The sequence below is a fragment of the Helobdella robusta genome (genome assembly GCF_000326865.2).
Source record: "Helobdella robusta unplaced genomic scaffold HELROscaffold_106, whole genome shotgun sequence".
Taxonomy (NCBI): Eukaryota; Metazoa; Annelida; class Clitellata; order Rhynchobdellida; family Glossiphoniidae; genus Helobdella; species Helobdella robusta.
Genome location: NW_008703599.1, coordinates 256,711 through 284,497, shown reverse-complemented (window position 1 = coordinate 284,497; position 27,787 = coordinate 256,711). Strand labels below are relative to the sequence as shown.

Here is a 27,787-nt window from a genome sequence, read left to right as displayed (position 1 = left end):
ATGGTATATAATTTTTGGATATTTCTTGATTTACTTTGTATATATGCATGTATAAATTATTTTTGTTTAGTATGTTGATTTAGTCATTATGATATGTTGTGAACTGTTCTTACTAAATGTTCATGTTACGTGGTTTATTATCCTTCGAGAACTTCTAAGGAGTGTGTATGATAATAATGGATAATAATTATTTTTATCGGTCGATATTTTGTTATATTTGTTTATTTAAAATACGAATTTAAAAAAAAAATTGACATTTTAAAATTTTAATTAACCGTCAGTTTTCATTTTTGAATGAATTCAAATAAAAGCAACTACTGTGTTTTTCTTTCTTTACTAAAATCTCGAAATTGTTTGTAGATCTGTACGGTTAACTGTTTGTTCGAGTTTGAACAGGCCTTGCAAATTTTTTTATTTTTTGTTTTTATTTTTGTTTATTTGGTTCATTCAATTTAGTTGATTGATTGATCGGTTGATTGATCGGTTGGTTGATTGATTGACTGACAGACTGACCGACCGACCGACTGATTGTTTGATTGATTTATCTCATAGTATTGTATACATGAGAAAAAATCCGATTAAGCCAACCTACGGCTTCAGTAAGCCACTGTTTTTCACTTGACAAAAGCAATTTCTATATTTATACTGACAAAAATAATCGTGATATGAATATATCGATTTATTAAGCATTATATGTACAAAAAGTGCTATCGTAAGAGTTCTATGAAACCCTGTAAGCCACTGCTGTAAGCCAACGTATGATTTCAGCAGCCTGTTTCTTATGAGCACCAGCAGAATGTAAAATATTCGTTAAATATAATGAAGATAGTTGTTCAAATAACAATTTTGATTTATTTAGGCCGTTTATTTCATAAGCAAACCAATTTTTAACATGATCGAATAGTGTGAAAAAAGGGTGACTATAGTTCAATCAACCTTCGGCTTCAGTAAGCCACCGGATTTCACCGGACCAAAAGCAATTTTTATATTCAAATTAACAAAAATAATTTAATAATACATAATTCTATTAATCATTATTAAAATTAAATAGAATTACTACAATGTTTTAAGCATATTAAATCAAGTAAATATTTCATTTTAGCTTGATCGTTAAAATCCATGTAATTTCGTAAGCCAACAATCCAAGCACGACAAATAGCCCGACCGATAGATCGAATTGATCGATTAGTCCTATTATTCTGGTTATGTGGTTTGGAGCAAGGGGAGACATTACTGAAAATAATTAAAAGTTGAAAAAATTGAGGTTCTTTGCATATCCCTGCTTCAACCCATAAGAAGGTGTTGTATACTGGTAAATAGACCTCCCCTTGATGAAAAGTATGAAAAATAAAATAAAGTAATGGTTTAAAAAAAGCAAATAAATAAAATACGATCACATATTAATATCAAAAATTATTTGTTATTAACGTCTTTTATTTAGCGACAACGTTCGAGATGATACAAACACAAAGCCAGCATAATTAAAACAAGTAAGAAGATATTGAAAGATAAAGATCGTGGTTGTTGGTGCGGGCTTAGTTGAGCGGTTACTTCGTGAACTTGACTAGCGTCTTCTCATACCAAAACATGCCTAACCGTTGACGCCACCCCGTGCTTTTTTTTCATCTTCGTGTCCGCAAAACTCCACGTCGTCGTTTGAAAAAAAATTTACGCTGCTACTGTGACGGATCTGATAACATTAACAAATCAAGTTTAATTTGAATATGCAGAAGGGCAGAATTTCATGCAAGCAATCGTAAATTAGATCGTATTGCTCTGAAAAACGGTCAACTCGCATTGTTACATAGAAATTGAATTATACTACTACTCAGACGGCGTGATGGCTCAATAGTTGAAGGCGCCTGTAGCAGTGATTGTGTTCGAATGCAGAGAAATTTCCGCCTATCATACGCAATGTGTGGTTTTCACGCGTATTCATATACGCTGTGTTTTTCGCTGATACGTCTGATTTAAACGTTGATTCGGGAACTTTTGTGTCATTATAGTATATTTTTAGAGAGGATTATTTCCTCTTGAGGTTTTTAAGGGCGGCACAATGGTGTAACGGTTAAGTACCTGGCAGTGCCATTTCAGTGACCGTATTCGATTGTAGAGGTCTCTCCAACTGCATGCAATGTATAACGCGTTCTTTCATATGTATTTACATGCACCGTGTTTGTTAATAACTCTAAAAGTACCTCTAGAAAGTACGTTATAGATCAATAAACAAAATTTTGTAACACTTCCCAAAATATGAGACTATTCTAATTAAAATTTTAAGTCGATTTATTTCAATTTTTAAGCCGGTCAATCAAATCTATTTCGTAGTTTAAAAAATGAACCTAGCAGTGTTAAGAAGACCAGCAAATTTAAACAAAACAATTGAACGATACAATTCTTCGAGAAATTTCTCGCTACCAACTGGTGTCACACGTTGAAAGACAGTGAAAGTACGCCAACTGACAACGTTGTCCTTATTTCCCGATTGTTAGACATTAGAATTTTCTTAAATTTAGTCAAAATCATGTAATAACAACACTTTTTCAGAAGTTTATTACATTACATTGAATTATGATAAAAACGTAGTTCTTAATTCATACAAAATGAGAAAACAGACATAATTGATCAGTTTGAAATGAAATGAATAAGTGCAATGAAACCTTTAAAAATAACTAAGCATATTACAGATTTTGTCGAAAAGGTTAAGCCTCAATATTGGAAACTTCGTTTAGTTTTGATGTCGTCTAGAATTTGTTGTAATTCGTCATCTTCGAATCTTCCTTCCAAACTGTTTTGAAATATTTTACCGTTTAATGAATTAATCGAAACGATTGAAACAAAATGGAGAAATGACCGCTAGAAGATGACTACCAACGTTTAAAAACTGTTTGATATAAATTGAAAAAAAAGAAAATTTAGTTACAGGTTGATTAAAAATAGGACTGAATTGATTTTCTAATTTTAGAATAAGTAGTCATATTGGCCATTGTCCTTTCTCGGAAAAATACAGCACGCTAATTACGTTATATATTTTAAAAACAGAAGTTATCATTTCATTTAGTTTATACATATTAATGCTACTTTAATGATCAACCTTAATATTATATTAACTTGGAAACCTTCCACTTATAACTGGACCATTAAATTCAATTTCTTTCCTTTTCTCATAAACAATAAACATGTCAACATATCACAAATTTAACAACTTGTGCGAAATTGTCTTTGCAGTTAGACTTTCTGCAGATCAAAAACATGACGTGCTGACTCGCATAACTTTTCAAGTGAATACATTCTCTCAGCCAACTTTAATTGTGACTTTGATGCTATCAATCGTAAAACATGATGACATTTAACACAGATAGGTTTATTACATAATTTCAAAAATTCTGAAAAAACTTAGTACCTGGGAATGTATGATTTGGCCTCATCAGCACTTTCAGGGCACAAGTTAGCCAGGGTTGCCAGTTCAAACTTGTGAAACTTATTTTGCATCAATAAACTGGTTGACAATTTTTTTAGCAAAATTAATTAAATAAAAAATTATGAAATAAGTTTTGTGCATAAGATTGTTAACAGGTGACAATGAAGACAGAAGACACATATGACATTTTACACATTCTACAAGATGTAGAAAGGTTGGTGAAAATTTTAAAAATTCTTATGAAAGTATAAAAGCATATTTAAAAAAATTTCTATATATGATCTTGAGAAACAAAACACTGCAACAAAGTTGTCAGAATAGCATGAGAAGTTGAGTGTTTAGGATATGTAATGAGACAAGGTTGATTAAAATGGTTTGATCATGTTGGCAAGTAAGGAAATATGGACACAAAGAATATCCAAAATCGAAATGATTCTGGCACATTAGAAGAAAAATAATATAATATATTGAATTTTAGCCAGATGAAAACTAAAGGAATAAAGCAAAAGACAGAGAGCAAATGACTCAATATACATTAGTCTGTAATCCAATCTTAATAGTTAATTAAAAATAAAAAATTATGATAAAATAGTTATGAGAGATGACAAATGGAGCTGTTTAACCAAGCTAATTTAAAACAACGATATTAGATTTTTATGTGTGAAAATTCTTCAAAAGCTGCAAAACAACTGCAAAAAGCATTGAAAAGAGTGATTAAAAGAAAAAAATTACATTACAAAACAATAAGCTCGGCTTGTTATTCATTGAATCTAATTATTATAGATGTGGAAAACCAACCTTCTAACGGCTGCAATTGTTTCTCGATTTCTGAACTTGGAAAATCTTTCAGTGTATGTTAGAGTCTTCATGAATACATGTGACAATTCCTGCTCATCCTCCGCATTCTCATTTTGAGTTTTTCTTTTAAAATTATTTGAGGTGTTTAAATGAGAATAAATAATTTTTAAAGACTAAAAATTATGAAAATTGTGAAGATGAAGATATTGTATGGCACAAAATTTTTTACCTATGATCAAGCAACATCTGAACTTCAGATATTAAAAGTGTTTCAGCATTTTCAAATTCTGTAAGGAAAAAAATTGTTGAACATAAAAATCTGTTAATAACATTCTTATGTTAAAGTACAGTATAGTTACAGCTGCAAAGTTTAAAAAAAATTTCTTTGCAAAATATTTTACATCAAAACGATGGAAACAGAAAATTTGAGAAGACTGTAATTAATCACTAATGGTAATATAAATTAGTATAAACATTCAGTGGCGGATCTAGACAACTTTGATGAGGGGACCAAAATTTTTACTGAGAATAGCACCTGTAGATCAGCCACCGTAAATAGTTTATACATTAATCATAAATGATTAATGTGGCACATTCCCTGCTCCAACTGATAAACCATTGTTAATGGTAATTAATATATTATAATAATGCTAAATTAGTAAATACAACTACTAATAAAACTAAATAACCAATAAATTTAACTTTTTTAATTGAAACATACAAATACTGCAACACTAACAATAGTTTGACTAGACCATTCATAGGATGGGCCCATAGCCAAGTCCAAGTAAAATTTGAAAAAAATAATTTTTAGTTTAAACTTTAAACCCAATAAAATAAATGAAACCTTTAGGAAAAATCAACTCAGCAGCATCTTCTCTCTCTGCTTCATTACTTGTTCCACCAGTAGCCATTCCACTTCTTGATTTTTTCCTTCTTTTGGCTTTCACAGTTCTAGACTGACTCTAACTAACGTAACTCTACTTAACTTAACTCAACATTAACAGATTATCTTTTAACTTTACTCTAATCTAATTTTTAATAAAAATATAACTAAAATTAAAAATTTATAACTATAACTACCGATTTAGATACTTTTTTAGACGAGACAAATGATGTTATTTAAAATTATATGAGGAATAAAATAAACTTAGCGTTACAACCCAAATCTTTCTCAATTTAAAAATTAAAATTTAAAATTTCTCAATTTAAAAACCAAACTAAAAATTTCAGACCGACACTAACCACAAACGCTTAGGAAGTTGGAAACGCTACGATAGTGGCTAAACATATATATTTGGCGGAGTGGCTTGGCGGCTTTCTGCGTTTATAAAACGCCGATAGGTAGATGTACGTTTTGAAAATTACTGCATCTGATTGTAAAATTTAGTTCAATTTCTTTACAAATTTGGGTTGATTTCTTAAACTTTTTAAATAAATTTTCCAGTTTTTAATCAACTGTCATCCTATTTAAACTTTAACTCCTTGCTACCTGTATCTCAATCTGGTTTCAGACCTGCTCACAGTACTCTAAATACACAATGATATCCTTCTCTAGTGACAATAGTAATCTTACTCTTCTTCTTGCTCTTGACTTTTCCTCGGCTTTTGATACTGTTGACCATACTATTCTCTTGAGACTGCTGCATCATTCTTTTAATATTACTGATTCTTGTCTATCTTGGTTTTCTTTTTATCTCTGTAATCGTTTTTCTTCTGTTGTTCTCAATAATTCTACTTCTAACTTCTTTACTCTTACTTTCGGGGTACCTCAGGGTTCTATCCTTGGCCCTCTTCGATTTATACTTTATACTTCTGAACTACTTATTATTAATAACTTTTCTTTCTCTAGTCAACTATGTGCTGATGATTCTTACATTTATACTTCTTTTCCTCCATCTAATCTCAATAGTGTTCTTCATAATTTATCTCTATGTCTTTCTTCAATTATTGCTTAGTCTGACTCTATGTGTTTTAAACTTAATCCTTCTAAGTTTGAATTAATTTGTTTTAATAAATCTAAACACTCTATTACTATTCCTCCTATTATCTTACCTGATTCTAAAACTCTTGATGTCTCTTATAAGTTTCGTAGTCTAGGTTTTATCTTTGATTCTACTATGTCTCTCTCTTCTCAGATTAATAGTGTTGCTAGAACCTCTTACTTTCATCTACGTAGAATAAAAAAACTTTTGCCTTTTCTTGATGATCCTACTCTTCTCCTTCTTGTTACTTCGTTAGTCTTATCTAAGATTGATTATTGTAACTCGCTCTACTATGGTCTTCCTGACTCTATATTCTATCCTTTAAGTAAAGCTTTTAACTCTGCTGCTCGTCTAGTTGCTCGTGCCCCTTTCTTTTCTCATATATCTCCATATCTTGTTCTCTTGCACTGGCTACCTATAAAATATAGAATAATTTTTAAAATTTGCACGTTCATGTATAAGTCTCAATCTAAATTATTTCCTAAGTATTTATCAGATATATTAATTGAACCTAAATTGATTATCAGATGTCTTAATTGATTGATTGATTGAATGATTGATTGATTGAGCCTATTGAAGAAACAAAAATCTTGCATCTTTTGTATGGATTACGATCGTCTTCTTATTCTCGCTTTTTTTTAACTCGTGTTAAACACTCTTTTGCCAAATCTGCTTTTGCTTTTTCTGGTCCTTTTCTCTGGAACTCTTTACCTATTTCTCTGACTACTTCTCCATCACTTGCGAAGTTCAGAGCGGATCTCAAGACCCATCTGTTTTCAAAATTCATTGAGGAGCGCTGTTGAACATCGCGGAAATAGCGCTTTATAAGCTAATTGATTGATTGATTGATTGATTGAGCTTATTGAAGAAACAAAAATCTTGCATCTTTTGTATGAGTAACTAGAGGTTTCATTTATTAGTAAATAAAAACAAGCAAAAATATAACTGCATTACCCTAATTGAAGTGTTGATTGTAAATTAAAAAGTCAGGTCAAAAATGCTTATCAATGCTGCCCTTTAATTAAACTAGGTCATTGATATTACTTACAGTCTTTAAAAATTGAAAGATGTTCATAAAGAACGAGTTCAGAAATAGTAATAGTCAGTGTACATGACCACAAGCAATGAGCTATTAGAGATGATCGAATTGAACGTGTTAGCAAGCAGGTGAGCATTTTATTTTTACTGTTGGTGTCATTTATTCTTGATCATAAATTTATTAGCAGTGAAAATTTCCTATTGAAAAATCAGCTTAGATTATCCAAGAAAACTCTTTTTGTAAGCGTTACAACAAATTATTTGTTAAATGGAAACTTTAAAAATTAATGGTTTCATTTTGTTGTTTGATGTTGATCATCTGTTTATGTGGCACCGTCCATAAAAGTACTTTAGATATGTTATTAGCCAAACAAACATTTACGAGCGTCATAGTCCTTATGATTGACAAAACTTTTTAACTCATTTGCAACAGAAATAAATTTGGAGTAGCTTATACGAACGCTTATCAAACTTTTCAAACTCAGCTGATTGAAAAAATAACAACTTTGCTTGATTTATACTTTCCAAATTAAACTTTTAAATTCCAAAAATTAAATTGCATAAAGAATACTCTTTTTGATCATATACATACATTTATCCACACCAAAAGCAGTTTTTATGATAAGCAGTTTTTTCAAAATTTATTAGACTTCATGAGCTTAATTCTCATTAATTAAAGCTATACGACTGCACGAAGAAAACATAAACAATGAGACTTTGTGTTATTTCAAATTAAAACTTCTCTCTTGTCTTCGTCATGAAAACAAACGCAATTTTATTTATTTATTTTTATTTTGTTTTAAACTGAATTAAACCTATTATGAACAACACAATTCTCGTTGAAAACCAAGAAGTAAATGTTTATTGTTTTAATTTAATGTGGGATTTACTCTGTTAAAATTTTTTTTTTCAAGCTGTGTTATTTTCGATTTGTTTTGCTGTATCATACAAAAAATAACAATACTATTGTTTTTTGACATATGTAATGTGGTTAATCAAAATGAAATTTCAAATATTAAACATTAAATATACAATAAATTGATCTAAAATTTTTTTATTTTAATTTTTAGCATTTGTATCGGCTATTTCAATTAATTTTTAACAGCGATCGTTTACAAAAAGATTTAAAAACGAATTCACAAGAAAGAGTCTTCTATTTTATGCTACGGATATAGAGTTGTTCTACGTAAATCAGGTATGGTATTCAAATTGAAAAAAATAATTTATGGAATGGTTTATTAAACCTGTAATGCAGAACTGTATAGATTGAAATTTGAAACATTAAATAAACATTTCATGTTTTTTATTTTATTTCAAGTTTAATAAGTTCTTTATTACCGTTTATTTTTGAAAAATATAAAAAAATGTAGCAAATTTTTTTACCAATATGAAAGAATTTTTTGCAAGCTAAGCGTCTTACACATGTAATATTTTTCAACAATTATCTGTCTATTATAATAACTTTTTTAAATCCTTAAAAGTTAGAATGATCTACTCTTATAAAGTTATAAGAGTACAAAAATTAAGTTATATTATAAATTACTAGGATGCATTAATGATGAAAAATTTTCATTACTAACTTTTGTCTCCCTCCCAGTGGTCTTGGAACCAGTTCGTCTTCATAACAATCAAAAGCAGTCTGGCCATCTACTCCGTCATCTCGTTAACCATCATGGCCGCCGTGAAAGGCGCACGACAGCTGAGATTCCTAACTAACTTCACCTACCTTATAATGACAATTTATTTTGTAATGTCAGCGTTTAGAGTCACCAGGAGGGTGTATGTTATAAGGAGGAGAAAAAGAGAAGAAGCGAAGAGGTTCATGTTCTTGAATGAAGCAAGAGATCTCCACACCTATGATACCGGCACATCAGACAACAGCTCAAGAACCTCGCTAACCTTAAAAAATATTAACAATTCTCGCAACAAAAACTTATCCATTAATAGAAATGAAATGGAATTGATTACATCAAAAGATTCAAGAGGAAAACCCAAGCATCAACAGAACAAATACAAACCAAAAAATAATCATAAAGATTCAAAAGGGTCTAGTGAATCAGCAAATTTGTACGTACCTCATGCCAAAGTTCGATCCTTATTCGGATTCAAAACAGTCAAGAAACGCAAAAGTCCTCCCGAACAGAACATTATTCAAACACGCCCAGCTGCTAACGAACCACCGACAAACATTCTTCCAAAAAATAAATTGATGGACAATGCAAAAAGACAATCGTCTCCTGAAAATGTGAGTGTAAAAAGAACATCACCTGATAATTTCCCACATCTCAACAATCTACAGAGAGATCCAAAACTACCCCCTGATGCAGGGGGAGGACGAAGAAGAACTTCGCCTAATCTACAGAAAAGCAACAATCGAAGAGATGATATAACTGGCATAATGCACCTCTCAAACACGAATAGCAATTATGTTTTGAATGATTTAGAAAGATATTTACTTTATCTTGAGTGGTTTTTCAGAAATGTTGTATACACTGAAGCGTTAATAGTGACAGTTGGGTTCTACGGTGTACTGATACACATTAACCAACAACTACCTCGTTTAACGTTGTACGATATACACTTCCACATGCTGAATGTCGTGTTTGTATTCATCGACCTCTTCATGTCAGCACACCCCATCAGATTTCTCCACTTTGTATGGATCTACTTGTATAGTGGTGCATATATTTTATTCACCTACTTCATATTTTCTGTATACGGAGTCGTTCTATATCAAAATCTCGTTGATTGGGACAAACCATACCAGACCTTATTCATTAGCCTCATATACGTCTTTATTGCCAGTTTAATTTTCCATTTGTTCATTTGGCTTTTGTATTGTCTAAGAATCGCAATTTACCTTAAAGCTAAGGTAGGTTCGACAGTGGAAATGAACCAAGTTGCCACCGAAGAACAAAGAAGATCAAGATCTTCCAAGTAGCTTCACCATTTCAAAAATTTTATTAGTACTAATTTGTTTACTGCATTGGAAACAATATAAAACTTTACATCTTATCAAATTTGAAATTGGAGAATAAAAAATATCACATATTTACGTTGAAGTACTTTTGTAATGTCCACCAAACCAGTGTCATCATGTTATTGTTTACATTTTATAAGTTGTTGAAAAATTAATGATCAAAAAACACCACAAAAAGAGATTTGAAAATGTTTTTAATTTATAATTTTGAAATAATTGTAACAAATAAAGACTAAATGTATTGTCTAAGAATCGCAATTTACCTTAAAACTAAAGTAGGCTAATGAAAGTTACAAGAAAACTATCAGATGGACATCCTGCTTATAAATATCTCGCAGAATTTAACGATAGCTATTTAGTAACAGCGTAATAAGTAAACCAAATTAAACAAATGAAATATTCTATTTAAAAATTATTAATTGCAAATGTCTTTATTAAAAAATTAACTTTCATTTTTAAAATAGCAAAATTTCATTTACAGACACAAAGAATGCATGCTTATTTTATAAATTTGTATTTCACGATATTCTTAAAATTTGTGGTTTCTCTCAGCTTTAAAGTCCGACGCTCGTCTTGCCGTACGTTAGAGAAACAAGAGAAAAATATTTTCAAATATTTTTCAATCTGGACGGTGAAATTTTGCCAGCCTATTTTGTATTTTTGGCAAATGGAAGATTGTTTTACTGATCGATACTTTTTTTTTATATATGTTCATGTACATTTGTGTTTTTTATGGATTTTATAAATTAATCATCTATTTTAACAGTGATTTTTTCTTTGTTCTGATATAAATAGAAATAATTTATTATGTATATATATATACATATATATATATAAATATATAAATAAATAAATATATATATATATATATATAATAGCTTATAATGGACTCAAACTAAGAAGTCAATATGCCCTGCCCATGCCTAGAAACATAGCCCATACAACTGAGTATCTATGTAATCAAACAAGAGTGTCCATGTCCATATTATAAACAAAAATAAAGTCTTTAAGGTTATAAACTTATAAGGTTATAAACTTATAAGGTTTAATTTTAAATTCTACGACAGTTTGGGTTCAATAATTTCTTCAGGCAAATCGTTACACTCTGAAAAGATCCTGTTGGTAAAGAAGAATTTTCTCTTGTTATATTTTTGCACATGATGTATCTGGAAACGATTTCTCTGGTTCGAGATTCAACATTAAAATTCACTTTTTAAACTGTTACGTGTCAACATGAAATTATTAAAAGTGCCATTCATTAACTGCTCTGTTGCTACCAGATTAAATCTAAGATGCTATTTAATTTGTATGAAAATCTGTAATCTTAGAACGGATTATAAATACCATGAATATGAAAAAAACTACATAATTGACAAAATGTTATATTTACATATATTTTAGTAAATTTCTTTTATCCTGGAATATTGCAATTCGTAAAAAATAATTTTTTTATTTTTTGTTGTAACTCAATTATGTCCGAGGAACAAATTGTAAAAGAATTAAAACTTGCTGTCAATGGCAATGATGTGTTTAAATTTGATGTTCCAAAACCCGCAGTGCTTCCTAATGACATGGAATGCGCAAATAATGCGACAGACGAGTTTGTGAATTACCCGGCCAACTACAACGGACAACGTTAATGAATGAGTTTGATGGAAAATAACTTGGCACCGGAAGACTGCTAATGAAAACGTATGCACAGCAAATGTTTGAATGCGTTGTTATGTTAAAAACCATCTAACTTTCACTATTGCATTAAGAATAGCCACGTGTGTATACTTTGATTTATTTTTATAAATCTCTATATGATAGGTAGATTATTTATATAAAATATTTATGTACCATTAAAATTGACCAACTCGACTCTAGCTGCATCGATAGTTTGAAAATGTTTGCCTTCATAGAATTTTTATTTGAGGTTCCTGGGTGCGACGTCACTCACTGAATTAATTAAACTAATTTATGGTAGAAGCAGGTTGATTAATTTTGATGCATCCTCATGCCACCCTGTTATACTGCTATGCCGTGTTGTGTGGTGTGTCTTTGGTGTGTGGTTTGTTTTGTGGCAGGCATTTTGAGTTTTTCCATTGTAGTCCGGGTAATGTCCAAATTTGTAGTTCAAATTTTTTAGAATTGAATTTTTATTTTACAATATCATGAGTATTTGATACGAATTTTATAACAAATATTTATATTGACTGTACCATTATGATTCAATAGCAAAAACTGGCGGTCAAATCCAATTCAAATTATTTAAAATCGTATAAACAACATATCATGAAGATTTTTCAGTTTAACTATAATTGTTTAATGTAATCTTGAAAATAAAAAACAATCAATTTGCAAAAAAAAAAGAAAATAAAATATAAAACAAATAAGTAAAAAAAGTTACTTCAGGAATAGCAAACGATGCAATGACGATGTTTGCCAAGGTACCTAAGTTTTATACGTAAACATACTTGGAAAGTTGTTAAACGCAAATGAAACATTAACTGGTTTGTTCTAGGGGATCCGTTGCACCTTAGTAATTTTTTTTCTCTTTTAGTATTTCCCAGGGCTATCAGCAGCAGTTAGATTGCACATGCAAATACACATGAATCCACTCATCAGCTGGGGCATTGTGCAGTCGAACCCAGTTCCTAGCAGTGTACCAACCTTGATCAGCACACCATCGCCTCGCCGTTAAAAAGGATGTATATAATTAGTTCAATAAACTTTAATTAGCTAACCTCATTTAGCCATTGAGTTTACGATGTAAAGCATGATACAAAATAAGACGGAACTGTAAAATCGATAATGTTCGTAAATTTTTAACATTCCGAGAAAGTTGTGAATGGATTCATTTTATAACATTGAAAAAATTACTAGCCGTTATTTTAGATGAACCACACCATGGAAAATATTAAATATACTGAATATAACGTTGATTTTAAAACTAACGGCATTAAAGATTAAACACAGATAATCATAGAATAAAAAATGGCACCAGTATTAAAATTGTTTTAACATAACTATTGATATAAATGTATATTTATATTGTAATAATAACATTAATTTATTTTTATCAACTTTTGATAACTTTCAAATTAAATGTTCGCAGTTATAGTTGCATCATCGCCAACTTCACTAGCGTCACGTAGAAGTAAACAAAAGATCAAATGGGCGGATAGATTCGTAAACATTTTTTTTAATTAAGGGCGGCTGATTGTATTGGAACACGTGACGTGATGATATCTGGACGGTGGAAATATGAAGTATATAATTAAAGGACTTATATTTGAAATGGTAGTAAAGGAAAGAAGGGATAGGCAAGAAAAAAGAAAATGTAAAAAATAAAGAGTAGAAGACTTAGAATAGAGAAACAGAATGAAAGAAAATGAAAAAATAAAAACAAAAATAACAAAAATATAGAAACAAATAGAAAGAGAGAGAGAGATGAAGTGAAAAAGATAGAAAAAAGCAGAGAAAGAAAAACAAGGAGTCGGAGTGAAAAAGAATGAAAAGACACGAAAAAGAGAGTGAGAGAGAGAGAGAGAGTAGATGGTTGAAAATGTGAGAAGAGAGAGAAAAAATATATAGACAGAATAAAACATTAAATAAAATGGTGAGAAAGAGAAAGTTAGTGTAAAAAACTTAGAGAATGATAAAAAACAAAGCAAGGGATATAGAAAAAGGGAGATAGAGAGAAAAGAAAACAAATAAAAATGAAAGAAAGAGATAAAATAAGGGATTCACTTCAAAATAGAACGTAAATAACTTCAATTAGGTTATCCTCTTCTTAGATGGTTTATTAGTCTGAATTTTTTTCATTTGTTGCAAATTTTTTTTCAAGGTGAAAAATACTCAACAAAAATTTTTCTAATTCAGTGACGACTATGAGTAACAAAAATTAATCATTCTTAGATAAAACTTTAAAATTATATTTAATATTGTTAGCCTTAAAACGTTAACATTATTTATGATTTTTAAGGTTCAATAAACAAAATTAATTGCACGCAGATCTTATAAACAAATGAATAACGATGTAATTGCCTGGAAACCTAATAAGGTCTTCATTTTAATAAATCATTCTTCCAATATAGAAAGGCTCACATAAATTATGGTTCATGATTCCGTTTTATGTGATTTCTTGTTCTTACTGGATGGATGTTTTTTCATGTTTTTGTATCAAATTTCTTTTTAAAAACTTTCAATATTTTCGGTCATTTTTTTTAACTTTATCACTCGGGTTAGCATATAACTTATTCTCATCGCGATTATATTAGATGAAAAAACAACAATTTACTTTTTATCATATGCATTTTTTGTAATAGTTTTTTTTCACTTTGCTTCGGTATAGATACGTTAGGTAATGCTTTAAAACTTTTTCAAACTGGGACAAACTGCATGTAAAAACAAATTTTTGTGAACACCCATTATTTTCGCTTTAACGTTTAATGTTCTTGCCCCACACTGAGTCTTTTCAACCAAGACTGAAAACTAATGTTTTCAGCATAAATATTCACTTTATTATTTTCCTTAAAAGTAAAAATACATATTCAACAGTCATGCAGTCGATAAACATTCAATAAACATGCAGTCGAACCCAGTTGTAGCAGTGCCGAGAAGTCAAGAACCTTCCTTGATCAACACACAATAGCGCCGCCATTAAAACATATAAATTCAAATTAAGTAAAACATAAAAGCAAATAAATACTAAAAACTGAAACATCGAAAAAGTAAATAAACATGCTAATTGTATCATCATAATAATTACGTTGGATGTAAATAAAATGTTAATTAAATTAACATTCGAAAGAACAGAACCTCCACAATTTTTTAAAATCTTCAACTTAATGACAATTAACATTAACGGCGCCGCTAAGATGAATTCAGTCATGATAAATCCAAAATGACTTCACTCAATACCTAATCATATCTTCCGTCAGTTGATATAGTCTCAAAGTTACTTATCTTTATCTTCTTCACAATACAATATCACGCTCCATTTCACACCCACATCTTTCAACTATAAAAGTCTTCGGAGAGTGATTGATCATGTCCCACATTAACTCTGTGTCTCCATATTTATCTCGAAACAATCCAGCTTGTTTTTTTTTATTTTACATCCTATTGCCAATCTGATACTTTTAAAACGCCTTTTCTTAAAATTTGGTTAGTTTTATTTTCCCTGAAACAAATCTATGACCTTTAAATGATTTCGTTGATGATATCGGCGCCTAAAAATTTGTTTATCGCGTTTGTATGGCCACAAATATGGTGAAATCTTTTTAAATTTTTTGTTTATTCATTTAAATATTTTTATTTTTTTGTGATATCGCTTTCATTGTTATCATATAAATGTGTGCGTAATTTAGAGACAAATACATCCATTTATCTATGTGTTTTGTTTATGATGATTAAATAGCGATTTCCATATAAATTTAATTTTACATCATTCAATGTATGATAGTATCCAATATATTCATGATGTTGAGTGTTGAAGCAACTGATCTTGCTTTTATGTAACTGTTTTTTGTTATCACATTTTTGCAAAAAAATCTACTCAGTTTCATCTGATCTATTCACTACTATCACCAGTAAGCACTTTTTTGGAGGAATATGGAATAGAAATTCCATTCAATCATTGAATAAATTACGAGAAAATTCAAAGTAAAACAAAATTAAACGTCACCTAAGACAGATTAAATTGCAAACTTTTAATTTCAGAAAACCAAGGTTGTAAATATACATTTAAATTTATATGGACGCGTTGGCTGTGGTAGTTAGCTTTTCTAAGCCGAATGGTTGAGTGTTAAAACCGACGAATGTGTTGGTGCATCACCTTTTTGGAATGCCAGAAATACGGAAATTTGGGATTTCGGTTTATTTGTTAGTTATATTTCTCTCTTTTAATCTTTCCTTCAAGTATTTCCAGAGTCATCGACAAAAACAACATAGAGATGTAGGAATAACACTGAGTATGGCATGTGAATTCATGGATGTGGAACTGTGCTAATCTGCGAATACGTAATTTCATCGAATAGTCAAATTTTTTTCTATATATCTTTTTGATCTAATGAATATATATGTTTGGATTGAAACAAAAACTGACAACATATATCTATTATGATATTATTTCTGGTATTTTAGTGCCACAGAAATTTAAAAAAAAATCTCAACTTACCAAACGATTTAATGATTATAATTGTTTCTACAATGCTGAAATATATTTTTGAACTATCCAAATTTTTTACTAAAGTTTTTAACTGATTTTTTATAAATGTTTGGTTATAAATGTTTTTTGGCATTTGAACGTGGACTAGCTTGCGATCAAACGTTCTGATGACACGTGCGCGCAACTCAATAGAAATGTTTACAGTCAATCAAATTGTCGATCCAATCATTTCATCAGTAATTCCTTCAATTAGAAGTTGATAAATTAAATTTATTTAAAAATTTTTCAATCTTTGAGTTTCATAAAAAGTGAAGGTTTCAAATTAACAACTTTTTTGTTATATAATTCCGACGTTAAGCCTTACTATTTTTCAAAATTACCATTCAGTTTTAAAACGTTCACAAGATAAATTTTCCATTACGAAATGCTGTAACTTAGCTATAATATTTTTAATTAACTTATTTGATCACTTTAATGAATAAATACCTTTTAAATTAATTGATTAGTCAATTGATCAAAAAGTGATAAAATTTGTTAGATAAAACTAGTTAGTTAAATGAAGAAACTAAAAATTTTGGTGATAATATCTTCTTAAATTAAAAGTTTAAATTAAAAGTTTTAATTTATTGATCAAAAAGTAATAAATTTGTTAGATAAAATTAGTTAGTTAAATGAAGAAACTAAAAATTTTGGTGATGATATCTTCTTAAATTAAAAGTTTAAATTAAAAGTTTTAATTTATTGATCAAAAAGTAATAAATTTGTTAGATAAAATTAGTTAGTTAAATGGAGAAACTAAAAATTTTGGTGATAATATCTTCTTAAATTTAAATTAAAAGTTTTAATTTATTGATCAAAAAGTAGTAAATTTGTTAGATAAAATTAGTTAGTTAAATGAAGAAACTAAAAATTTTGGTGATATTATCTTCTTAAATTAAAAGTTTAAATTAAAAGTTTTAATTTAAGAAGATATTATCACCAAAATTTTTAGTTTCTTCATTTAACTAACTAGTTTTATCTAACAAATTTATTACTTTTTTATAAATTGACTAATTAATTAATTTAAAATGTATTTATTCGTTAAAGTGATTAAATAATTTAGTTAAAAATATTATAGCGAGGTTACAGCATTTCGTAATGGAAAATTTATCTTGTGAACGTTTTAAAACTGAATGGTAATTTTGAAAAATAGTAAGGCTTAACGTCGGAATTATATAACAGAAATGCGTGCAAGAAAACCTTTTCATTCATTTAACCATAAGAAATATTTATAATTTTTCGAGGTTTCTTGTTCTTTCGAAATTCTTCTCACAAGTTTTTTTTTCTTCTCCTTTCGCGTCTGCATACATAATTGAATTTTTAAACGTTGCTTGGCGAATTTCTTTTAGACTTTCATAAAAATAAAATTTCGCCATGTCGCAAGGTGCCGTTACATGCCAAGTCGAGACGAAATTTTTTTGTTTAAATTTTTGTTGTTGTTGAATATGTTTGTTTCTTGCATTGCTATTTAGTTCTGTTGTGTTGCTCTTGTTGTTCAGTGTTGTTGTCGTTCAGTGTTGTTGTCGTTCAGGATTGTTGTTGTTGTTCAGTGTTGTTGGTGAGTGTTGATGTTGTTGATGATGTTGTTGTTGAGTGTTGATGTGTTGTCTTGTGTTGTTGTTCAGTTTAGTTGTTGTTTATTGTTGTTCAGTGTTGATGTTGTTGTTGTTCAGTGTTACTGATGTTGTTCAGTATTGTTCAGTGTTGTTGTTCTTGTTCAGTGTCGTTGTTTTTGTTCAGTATTGTTTATTGTTGTTGTTGTTGTTGTTTAGTGTTGTTGTTTTTCAGTGTTGTCGTTGTTATGTTGTGTTGCTTCGTTGTTATTTTTCGTGTTGTTGATCTGTGGTGTTGTCTGGCTGGCTTTTACGTTTACCTGTTGGGTTTTGCAATATTTGCATTTTATAGTTTTTTTTATTGGACTGTGGTTGTGCTATAGTCAATGCGTTTTTAAATTTCGTGTTTGTTTGTTCGCTTGTATTTTGTTGTATGAAAAATAAATGTTTTTATTTTGTCGTTTTGGATATTGTTTTTTAACGTTAAAAACGATTGCGTATATATTTCGTTGTGTTATATTTGAATTGTTTTTGTTGAAATGTTGTTGCAGAAGTGTTGTCGATGTTGTTGGAGTGCTGTTGACGATATGTTGAAAAACTTGGATGTTGTCGGGTATGCTCTGACTTGTTACTTTTCCCTTCTTAATAACATCTGACGTCTGCTGACGCATGCAGTTTTTTTCATCTTTTTTCAAAAATCATTTGCGGCTACGTTCCATTAAGTTTGAATTGATCTAGCAAAAAATGTTTCAACAAGATGTTTAATTGAAAGTTCGAAATAAAAATTTTATTTGGCGAAAAAATGAAATAATCATTAAAAAATAAAACTAACAATGGAAGTTCATTTTTTTTTGTTAAAATATAAATATCATTCTGTATTATAACTGAAATGAATAATCGATTAAAAAATTTCCAGAAACATTTAAAAAAAGTCATAAAATTTCTTTTCCTCTCATTAACTAATTCTAATTTGGTTCATACAGTTTGAATTTTATTATTTTGAACTCCACTGACATAAAACAGCTCCTGATAAACGAACAACAAACCATTTCACAATACTCCAGATAAGAAGAACAATAATAAAATATACTAATAACACCAATGCTACCAAAGAAAGCAACATCGGCCAAACTGCTATCAAAGATCGAGTAACTGACACCTATAAAATTATCACAATAAAACCTAACACCAAACCAATAAAACAATCCTCAATGTTAAAGCTTCATCAATTATCCAACTTCTGAGTTGATGATTAAAAAAGGTTTTAAATGCTTTCAATTATTCCATAAAAAGGTTACACAAGTTGATATGCTTCCAAATGCATATATCTTCCTCAAGTTAAGCAGAATAGTCAAGGTTAGAATAATGTACAAATAAAATCTTTCGATTAACTGGATGGATCTTGGTTTATACTTTAGAATGAACACCTGATATTACTAAAACATTGTCACAACCTTGGCTTCGACATAGATGAATATCCAAACCATCTTCCTCAATAGTGTCTACAATTTTTTGTATGTTATCAACAGCCTTCTTTCTAGTAAGTGGAAAAATCCTAAAAACAATTTCTCTGGCCTCTACAATTTTCTTGAACGTACCTGATGATCTGGCTCATTTGGTCCTGATGAGATGCATCAGGTGTTGAACCAAGCATTATCCAATAGTACTTCGCCTTTTTTACATCTTCAGCAATCTTCGGCCACACGGTGTCTCTCAATGTAGAAAAAAATTCATTCGGTCAGGATTTAATGACAACATTTTAACTAGCTGAATTACTACATATTATGTGTGAATAAATAAATGAAATATTTCAGTTTTAAATTTGTGTATATCGTTTTTGTGAGGCCCCTTTTAATCGGAGGTCCGAGGCACGCTGGTGGTTGTGTCCTTACAGTGTAAGTGTTAAAAATTGCATTTTCTAAATGTGCATTGTTCAAACTTCGTTCATGCCTGATCTGAAAAAATTCAGCCTAGAATTTATCATGCAGACGATTCAAATTAAACAAACTGAAAAACTATAATAAATTTCGAATTTGAAAGTATAAAAATTGTCAGCGCACCGCATGCAGGTAAGCCGTTGAACTCATCAAAATTGAAACATTATAAACGTGCACTTAGAAAACCCAATAAACCTTACCACGAATAAAACTCTGAATACTGTGAATAATTTATTATTATTATTTTTTTTTATAAACGTAGTGGCCCAAGGTTATCAATGAATCAAATAAGTTGAATGCGCTGTGTTGGTGTGTTAATGGAATGTGGTCTAACATAGCGCAGTCGTGAGTGCTGTCGGCTTCAGATTGAAGGTTTTTTTTAGCGTAATATTAAAAACTTTCTTGGGCTCATTCCTTTGTGAGAAACATTGTGAACCTGCTACTGCTGTGGAAAGTTATATGCAAAAAAGCGTTAGAAATGTTGCAATCCAATGACTCGGTTTCCAAAACGACAAATGAGAAAGGCACACCTCTTTTAATATTTGGGATTAAAAATTAAAAAAAGGAATATATGAAAATTGAAATTAGACGTAATGAATTGACTGTGCCTGTACTACACAGCGCCGAAATTTTGATTTGTTCGTATGTAAGTGGAATTTACATGCGTGTAGCAAACATCGGGACGGATAAAAAAATATATATTTTGTAACGCTCACAATCTTATTTAGGCCGATTTGATTTTATATTCTAAATTTTAGTAACGAATTCAAAATGTTTTAATGTTCTATTAGTTTTTCAAATAATCTGAATAATCTGCAATTCATCACCCAGCCAAACAAATGTTTTTAAAATCAACGAAATATTTTTCAATTTATAGATATGAGCAACACAGGTACATTCAAAATTGACGATGATTTATTCTTTTTTCTCTTTCAAAATTTTCACAAAATTTGTAACCCAATTGTGAAAAAAATTTAATAAAGATATTTTTGTCACAAAAATGTTTAATCACAAATACAAAAGAAAAGATTTGTCAGAATAGGTTGATCACATGATGAAAATTGAATTCAATATAAGTTACGGAAATAATATTAAATATATAGCTCACTCATGAATCATAATGTTGATGTCACTGATGATAATGATTGTTGAAAATAAGTACGATGATATTGATGATGTTGTTGTGACAACGATGCTGATGTTGTTGTTGTTAATGATGATGTTTTTGTTGTTGATGATGTTGTTGTTGTTAAAGATTATGATGTTGTTGTTGATGACGATGATGCTGTTGATGATGATGATGTTGTTGTAGATGACGATGATGTTGTTGTTGACAATGATGATGATGATGATGATGTTGTTGATGACGATGATTTTGTTGATGATGATAATGTTGTTGTTGTTGTTGATGATGATGGATATAATTATGTTACATTGAAGTTTCTTTGGTGATAATGAATATGAATTGTCAATCAAGCTGATTATAACGATGATAGCGTAAGTAGTAATGATGAAAATGATTTCAGTGATGATGACCGTAAGATATTTATTTTAAAAAATATCCAGTGTGCTAGTTGATTGCGGAAAAATCCTTCTGGAAACAGTTTTCCAATTCAGAAACACATCCCTATGAAATATTACTCATATATTATATTTTTTCAATGATACTATTGCTATTTTCAATGTTGTTAATGTTAAATAATTATATCAATTAAAATTTATAATTAATTAATTATTTTTTTTATTTAACTACTGGTATTTTCCAGATAATAAAGCAATTAACATATTTTCAATTGAGTTTAATTTACACTAATTTGATGTTCAATTTAATGAAAAATTAAATCCTGTTAATTAGCTTCAAATAGTTAGTTTAATTAATTAAGCTAATCTAATTAACTAGATAATTAATTATCTAATTAAATAGAAAATTAGTAAAAACATGAAACATAAATTGATCGTAACATTAATCTCATGCGGTAAATACTAATGAATAATATATCATAACATTAGAGTAAAATTACATTACATTATAAATAATCTAATTACGGAACGAACAACCACCACTGTACATTTTCACATAATGATCACCAACGAAAAGATGTACAATGAAATTAAAAAATGCTGTTTTAGGCTATTAAAATAGCAACGGAAGTACACAATAATAATACATATGAAACTCAGAAATATTTTTAGTTTTTTATTATCAATTTATTTTATTTATTAGTTCGTGACATTGATAATTTATAATGCTTTTTAACCTAGACTCGTATTAGAACAAACGAATTGTTTTCTTTTCTTTTCAAAGGGGGGGATTGAAAGTGGACCCATGCCTGGTGTTTCTATTCACTGATTCATCTTCTCTAGATGAGTTACCGATGTATCGCTTTTCCGTGTAACTTTTTTAAATAAAATTAAGGAATTAATTTCGCAATAATCTGAAAAAAACATTTAAAAGGTGAAACTATTTTAAATAAATGGAATTAACGTGTATTAGTATATATATTTTTTAAATTAAATTTTCAATGTAAACAAAATTGAAATAACTCTAGAAGCACGAAAGTACCATAAAAACACTTCCAAAAACAAAGCAAAAGCAAATACCAATGATTGAATATAAAAAAAACACAAAAAATATAAACTTGTGAACTTTAAACTGGTGAATTTTAAACTTGTGAATTTTAAACTTGTGAATTTTAAACTTGTGAATTTTAAACTTGTGAAACTTGAACATAATAAACGGACATCCATAAACATAGGCATGGTGAACATGATGAACAGTAAAAAACTAATCACGAACAAAAACATAACTAACATAGATATAACAAACAGATTGATAACAAACCTCCAACGAAAACTTGAAAAAAAAAATCAAAATTTCACCATTAAAATTTCACGTTATAACTTTAAAGTGGTGAAAAAATATTGATAACATTATAAACAATGAAGACTTAACAAAACATGTGAGGATGCAATGCAATTTTATACGGACAAATTGTTCGTTGACTCAAAATCATCTCTCGAGTTAAACATCGACATATATCTCTCAAGAAGTTTTCCAATTTTTAAAAAAATTCATCCATACGGCTAGCACAGACAAAGTTTCAACTGAAAAAATTGTTTTGCCTTCTCACAGTCTTACCTACTTATTAAATTATGAATCAGCGATATCAAAATCGAATCGCACACCCACATCATAGACACACACACACCACACACACAAACATTTTTACACACACACACACACACACAGAGACACACACATACCACACACACACACACACACACACACACACACACACACACACACACACACACACACACACACACACACACACACACACACACACACACACACACACACACACATGAAAGACATACACATACGAATGACACACACACACGAAAGACACACACACAAACACACGAAAGACACATACACAAACACACGAAAGACACACACACAAACACACCACACACACACACACACACACACACACACACTCACACACACACATGAATTGTATCCATTATTCAAAATGACAATAAAATTTGAATATATTTACAGCGCGCTAGATTTAGATTTATCTAACAATTTATATAAAAGTTATAAATAATTAAACGAATAATTATATATATATATATATATATATATATATAATTATGTTCATTTTTTCAATATTTTAAAATCTTCAATTAAATTTACTTATCTATGGATGAAGATGTCGTTATACGAGTGCTGATGATGCATCAACATAAAATAATGTATTTGATGACGACAGTGAGAAATAAACGAGGGTGTGGTTGGTGGAAAGATGGCGGAGATGATATTCAGGAGTGGAAAGCATGAATGGAGGAAATTATCACACTACGTCGACAGAGTTCTGTTCGATGGTCAACAGTCCCGACGGCTTCTCGCTACATTTAATGCTCTTCAGCTCAACAACGTTTGTCGCTGTTTCGTAACACTCGCTCGCATTCTTCACAGAGCCATTCCTCTTTAGTTGTTCAGTTTCTCTGTAGGAGTTCCTTCTGCAGTTTACGCAGTTTAAACTGCCAAAAAATTTTTTGCAGTACGAGTCGCACATGACCAGCTTTTTGAAGGACTTTCTGAACTGTCGACTCATGAGGCAGTAGATGAAGAAATTGAGCGGGTAACTGAGGAGGATGAGGAAGTTGAGAAAGAGTGAGATAGTCTCAATGGATGCGTCGCTGATTAATGGCTTGAGTTTGCTGTTGTTGATGACTAAAATTAACAGGAAAATGGCCAATGGTATTTCCACCAAGAGGAAGATGCCCACCACAACCACCAGCATCATCGTTGTTGAATTTTTTTCTTCAAGTCGTTTGCTCTCCATCCTCATGTTTTGTTTTAAGAGTTGACTGCGCCGTTTGGCCGCCTGGTTCATGGCGTGAATGAGAACAACATTGAAAAGAACCAGCAACACGCAGGGAACCAAGTTAACTAATATGGTCCTGACGGTGTAGTGAACACTGTAGAACGTAACAACATCGAACGCAACGATGGATGCAAATGTTCCAAAACATGCCGTTGTGTTGGCATCTGCATCCACCCTGGAACTCAGCTCAATCGGGTGGTACATAATTTCTGCCATTCTAAGAGAGTGAAATGCAAGAGAAAGAAGGTACACAACGGCAATTGTTTTCAACGTTTTGTTGATTGTGCAGAATCTCTTTGCTACTGTGGGACGACAAACAAAAAGATAACGCTGGCCGGCCAAACAGACGGTCAACCAGATGGACACCGTATGAAAAATTGTTGGCAAGTGGTCTGTCAAATAAAAAAATGTGTTGCACCATTCATACGGAATGTATTCATTGTACCGGCTGGTCGAGTAAAATGCCAGATAGATCGGTAGCGGCCACAGACCAGTGACCGTATCGGATATGGCCATTGCCACAAGGAGTACATTCGTCGGACTCCTCATGGACTTCTCGCAGAGCACCACGCACACCAGGATGTTGGTGACGAGTGTGATGATGCAGATGCATGGAGAAAATGAGCCGTAGATGTATTGGGCGAGTAAACTGTCCTCGAATATTTGAGGCCCGATGCAGTGGCTGTCGAACGAATCATCGATTGTTTCGTTCTCAGGTGCCTGGATCATCTCCTGGCAAAACTGAACGGTCGAGTTGAAGTCGAAGATTGTCACGTTCGTCATTCCAGATGTTGTAGTTTTTTGGAGAAATCAATTTCGCTTTCAAAGAATGTTATCAAACTTTAAATACCTTTCGGTCCGTATAGTAAATAAACTGTTAATGTCAGAAATAAAGTTAGAGAGTACAACTTCTTGATGCGATTAACGATGCGGTGATGATGTAGACAAAATTATTCTGCGCTTACACGTCTAGCTCGCACATGTAGATATTCATTTTTAAATCTAACTTTTGTTTGACAAAAATTAATTTTCTAATTAAAAGTTATCCATTTTTGAAGTTAGTTTAAAGATATTTAAATTTGTAGCACTTGAAGATTTTGAGATTATGTTAAAACTGAGATGTTCGATTTGTAAAATGACGTTAATGATATTCTTCCCTTTCGCACACTCTCTTTACTTTCATCTGTTTTGGGAAAAAATAATAAAGTTATTATTGCAAGAATTTTTTAATATTTTTTGAATTAAGTTTTGACAACTATAGCAACCATTATTAATAAACTAATGAAAAACTATATTTTAATAACTTCATTCAAATTATAGAATCTTTTTAGAAAAAATTAAAGTAAAATATTTTCTGTATGCTGGTACGAAATAAGTATCTTTATATTAAAATTGAAAGTTCTTAGCACAGAATATTATTGGAGTTCATTTCCTCTCTCACTAGAATCCTGCTTAGCTGGCAAGCAATCTAACTTGATCGGATATGAACAAAAAGAAAAGCCAACCAAAGATGCAACTAGCAACTACATTCAAGCAGAAGTTTAGAAGTTTAATGCACTCTTATTCTCGAATCGTCAGTAAATTGAAAAAAACGGGATGGTTTTATTAAGTTGAGAGATTGAACTTCCATTCATCTGAAGGAAATTAACTTTGAAACGAGAGTCATAAACCACATAAAATTGCAATTAATGGCAAACGTTTCATTACTGTGCAGCCTTACATCAGCTAATGATATGAACCACTCTTAACAAACAGCTCTAGATTGTTCATTTTTGAAAAATTTTGATATCCCATCATATATTCAGCAAGTGAGCGTGTGTGACAGTTGCAGCAAAACCAACATCTGTATCAAAAAGCCAGGTAAGTTAAGGCCTACTTTTTTTTTTATAAAGCTGTGTTCAACAAATGTTGTTTTCTTTGCTTAACTTTAAATAAGAATTTATAGATGGAGTTATATCTTTCTGGTTGCATCTGGATATGCTTGAGTATGTGTGTAGGTATGTATGTATGCAGTGAAGGATCTATAGACGTTAATAATGGGGAGGGCCTAAGTTTTAAAAATGATTCAACGTTGCCCGAGGTGGGGAAATGCCATCCTCCCCCACCTAAATCTGCCACTGTATGTGTGTGCTAGTAAATATATTTATTTCTTTGAACACTCGTTTGTAGTCGCATTATGTGTGTATATGTATATATGTGTGTGTGTGCGTGTATGTGTGCGTGTATGTATGTGTGTATGTGTATGCATATCTATACATGTAAATATAATTGTTTCATCACTGGTTTATATTGGCAATTGATACATATATCACACGAGTCAACCATAGATAAGCATCAACGATTGCCATGTTGACTCTCTTTCACACTTTTTTCATATTGCTTAAAAATAAAATGGATAACATAAAAATATTAATAATCTTTGATATTTTAATGTTTACGAGTCATTCATTGTCGCCAGTTAGCTCACACGGTAAGAGTGTCGCGCTGTTAGTACGCTAAGGCCTGGTTCGAATACTGTCTGACCAAATTTCAGACTATTATGAGTCATGCGCGTATGATGCCGTGCTTACACGTGCATATATAATGTAAAAAGTACAGCTTTTGTGCAGTGGAGCAAAAGTTCAATGCATGGAATAAAAACATGCAAACAATTCTGCTTTTTTTCAGAGCTTCTTTCTTCATAAAGAACAAGACATATTTCGTGAGTTCGTGTCTTTGTGTGGATATATGGGCGCGTTTCACTTTTGGCTGCAATATCCCAAATGAATATTCTAACTCCGCAAAGATATCTCACATGAATGAGTGAACAAGTAAATATCATGTTCATGCAGGCGTAAGATAGTTTTGGAACATCTTTCAACCGTAAAGTTTGTTTTTATTTTCAAATTTTTTTTTATTTGTTGTTTAATACTAAAATGAGACTTTTGTAACACTGATATTGAACTGTAGTTTTTTTTTCAAAAGTAAACGCGTAACAGAATTAATTCTTTTAATTTTTTGACACCGAGATGTGACGTTCTATAAACTGTCGTCACTCAAATACATGGGCGTGCATGAAGACATTAAATCTGCTAATTTAACATTTATCACAGAATCGTAACAAATGCTGAAATGGGCATAAAATAAATCGCAAATTAAAAACTTTTTAATTTTTCAATGTATTTTAACAAAGCTTTTAATTTAATAATTGTATGCTTTTTGAAGTATTTTTGAGTAAATAAATGTTGCATTTGAATGTAAATTATTCTCAATTGATATCTGGAAAAAAGTTTTGGTATTTAAATTAAAATCAGAGAATATATATCCAGTTTATACTTACATTTAGTTTAGAAAATTGTTAAAATTCCGTACGCTTTACAACTGAAATAATTTTTTTTCCAAATTAGTCATACAATTATATCCTAATCAAAATAAAAAATTCTCTTGATTTAATTTGAGGACTTTGTACCTGCGGGCAAAAAAAACTTTTGATAGGAATGATC

At 30.4% G+C, this 27,787-nt stretch overlaps 3 protein-coding genes across 3 annotated transcripts; 1 reads left to right on the top strand and 2 right to left on the bottom strand.

The window, feature by feature from the left end:
- Positions 1-2,709: 2,709 nt before the first annotated feature.
- Positions 2,710-5,133, bottom strand: HELRODRAFT_91608 (hypothetical protein; the record flags this gene model as incomplete). Its single annotated transcript, XM_009012436.1, has 5 exons — positions 2,710-2,788; positions 3,404-3,499; positions 4,220-4,342; positions 4,449-4,506; positions 5,067-5,133. The coding sequence occupies 5 exons, from the start codon at positions 5,131-5,133 to the stop codon at positions 2,710-2,712; spliced, it is 423 nt and encodes a 140-aa protein (XP_009010684.1).
- A 2,182-nt stretch (positions 5,134-7,315) lies between these two features.
- On the top strand, positions 7,316-10,183 carry HELRODRAFT_183403 (hypothetical protein; the record flags this gene model as incomplete). The annotated part of the gene is made up of 3 exons (XM_009012435.1): positions 7,316-7,371; positions 8,365-8,437; positions 8,840-10,183. 3 exons carry the CDS (start codon positions 7,316-7,318, stop codon positions 10,181-10,183), a joined length of 1,473 nt encoding a protein of 490 aa, XP_009010683.1.
- Positions 10,184-23,768: 13,585 nt separating this feature from the next.
- HELRODRAFT_91624 (hypothetical protein) lies at positions 23,769-25,034 on the bottom strand (the record flags this gene model as incomplete). Its single annotated transcript, XM_009012434.1, has 1 exon — positions 23,769-25,034. The coding sequence occupies one exon, from the start codon at positions 25,032-25,034 to the stop codon at positions 23,769-23,771; it is 1,266 nt and encodes a 421-aa protein (XP_009010682.1).
- Between the last annotated feature and the right edge of the window lie 2,753 nt (positions 25,035-27,787).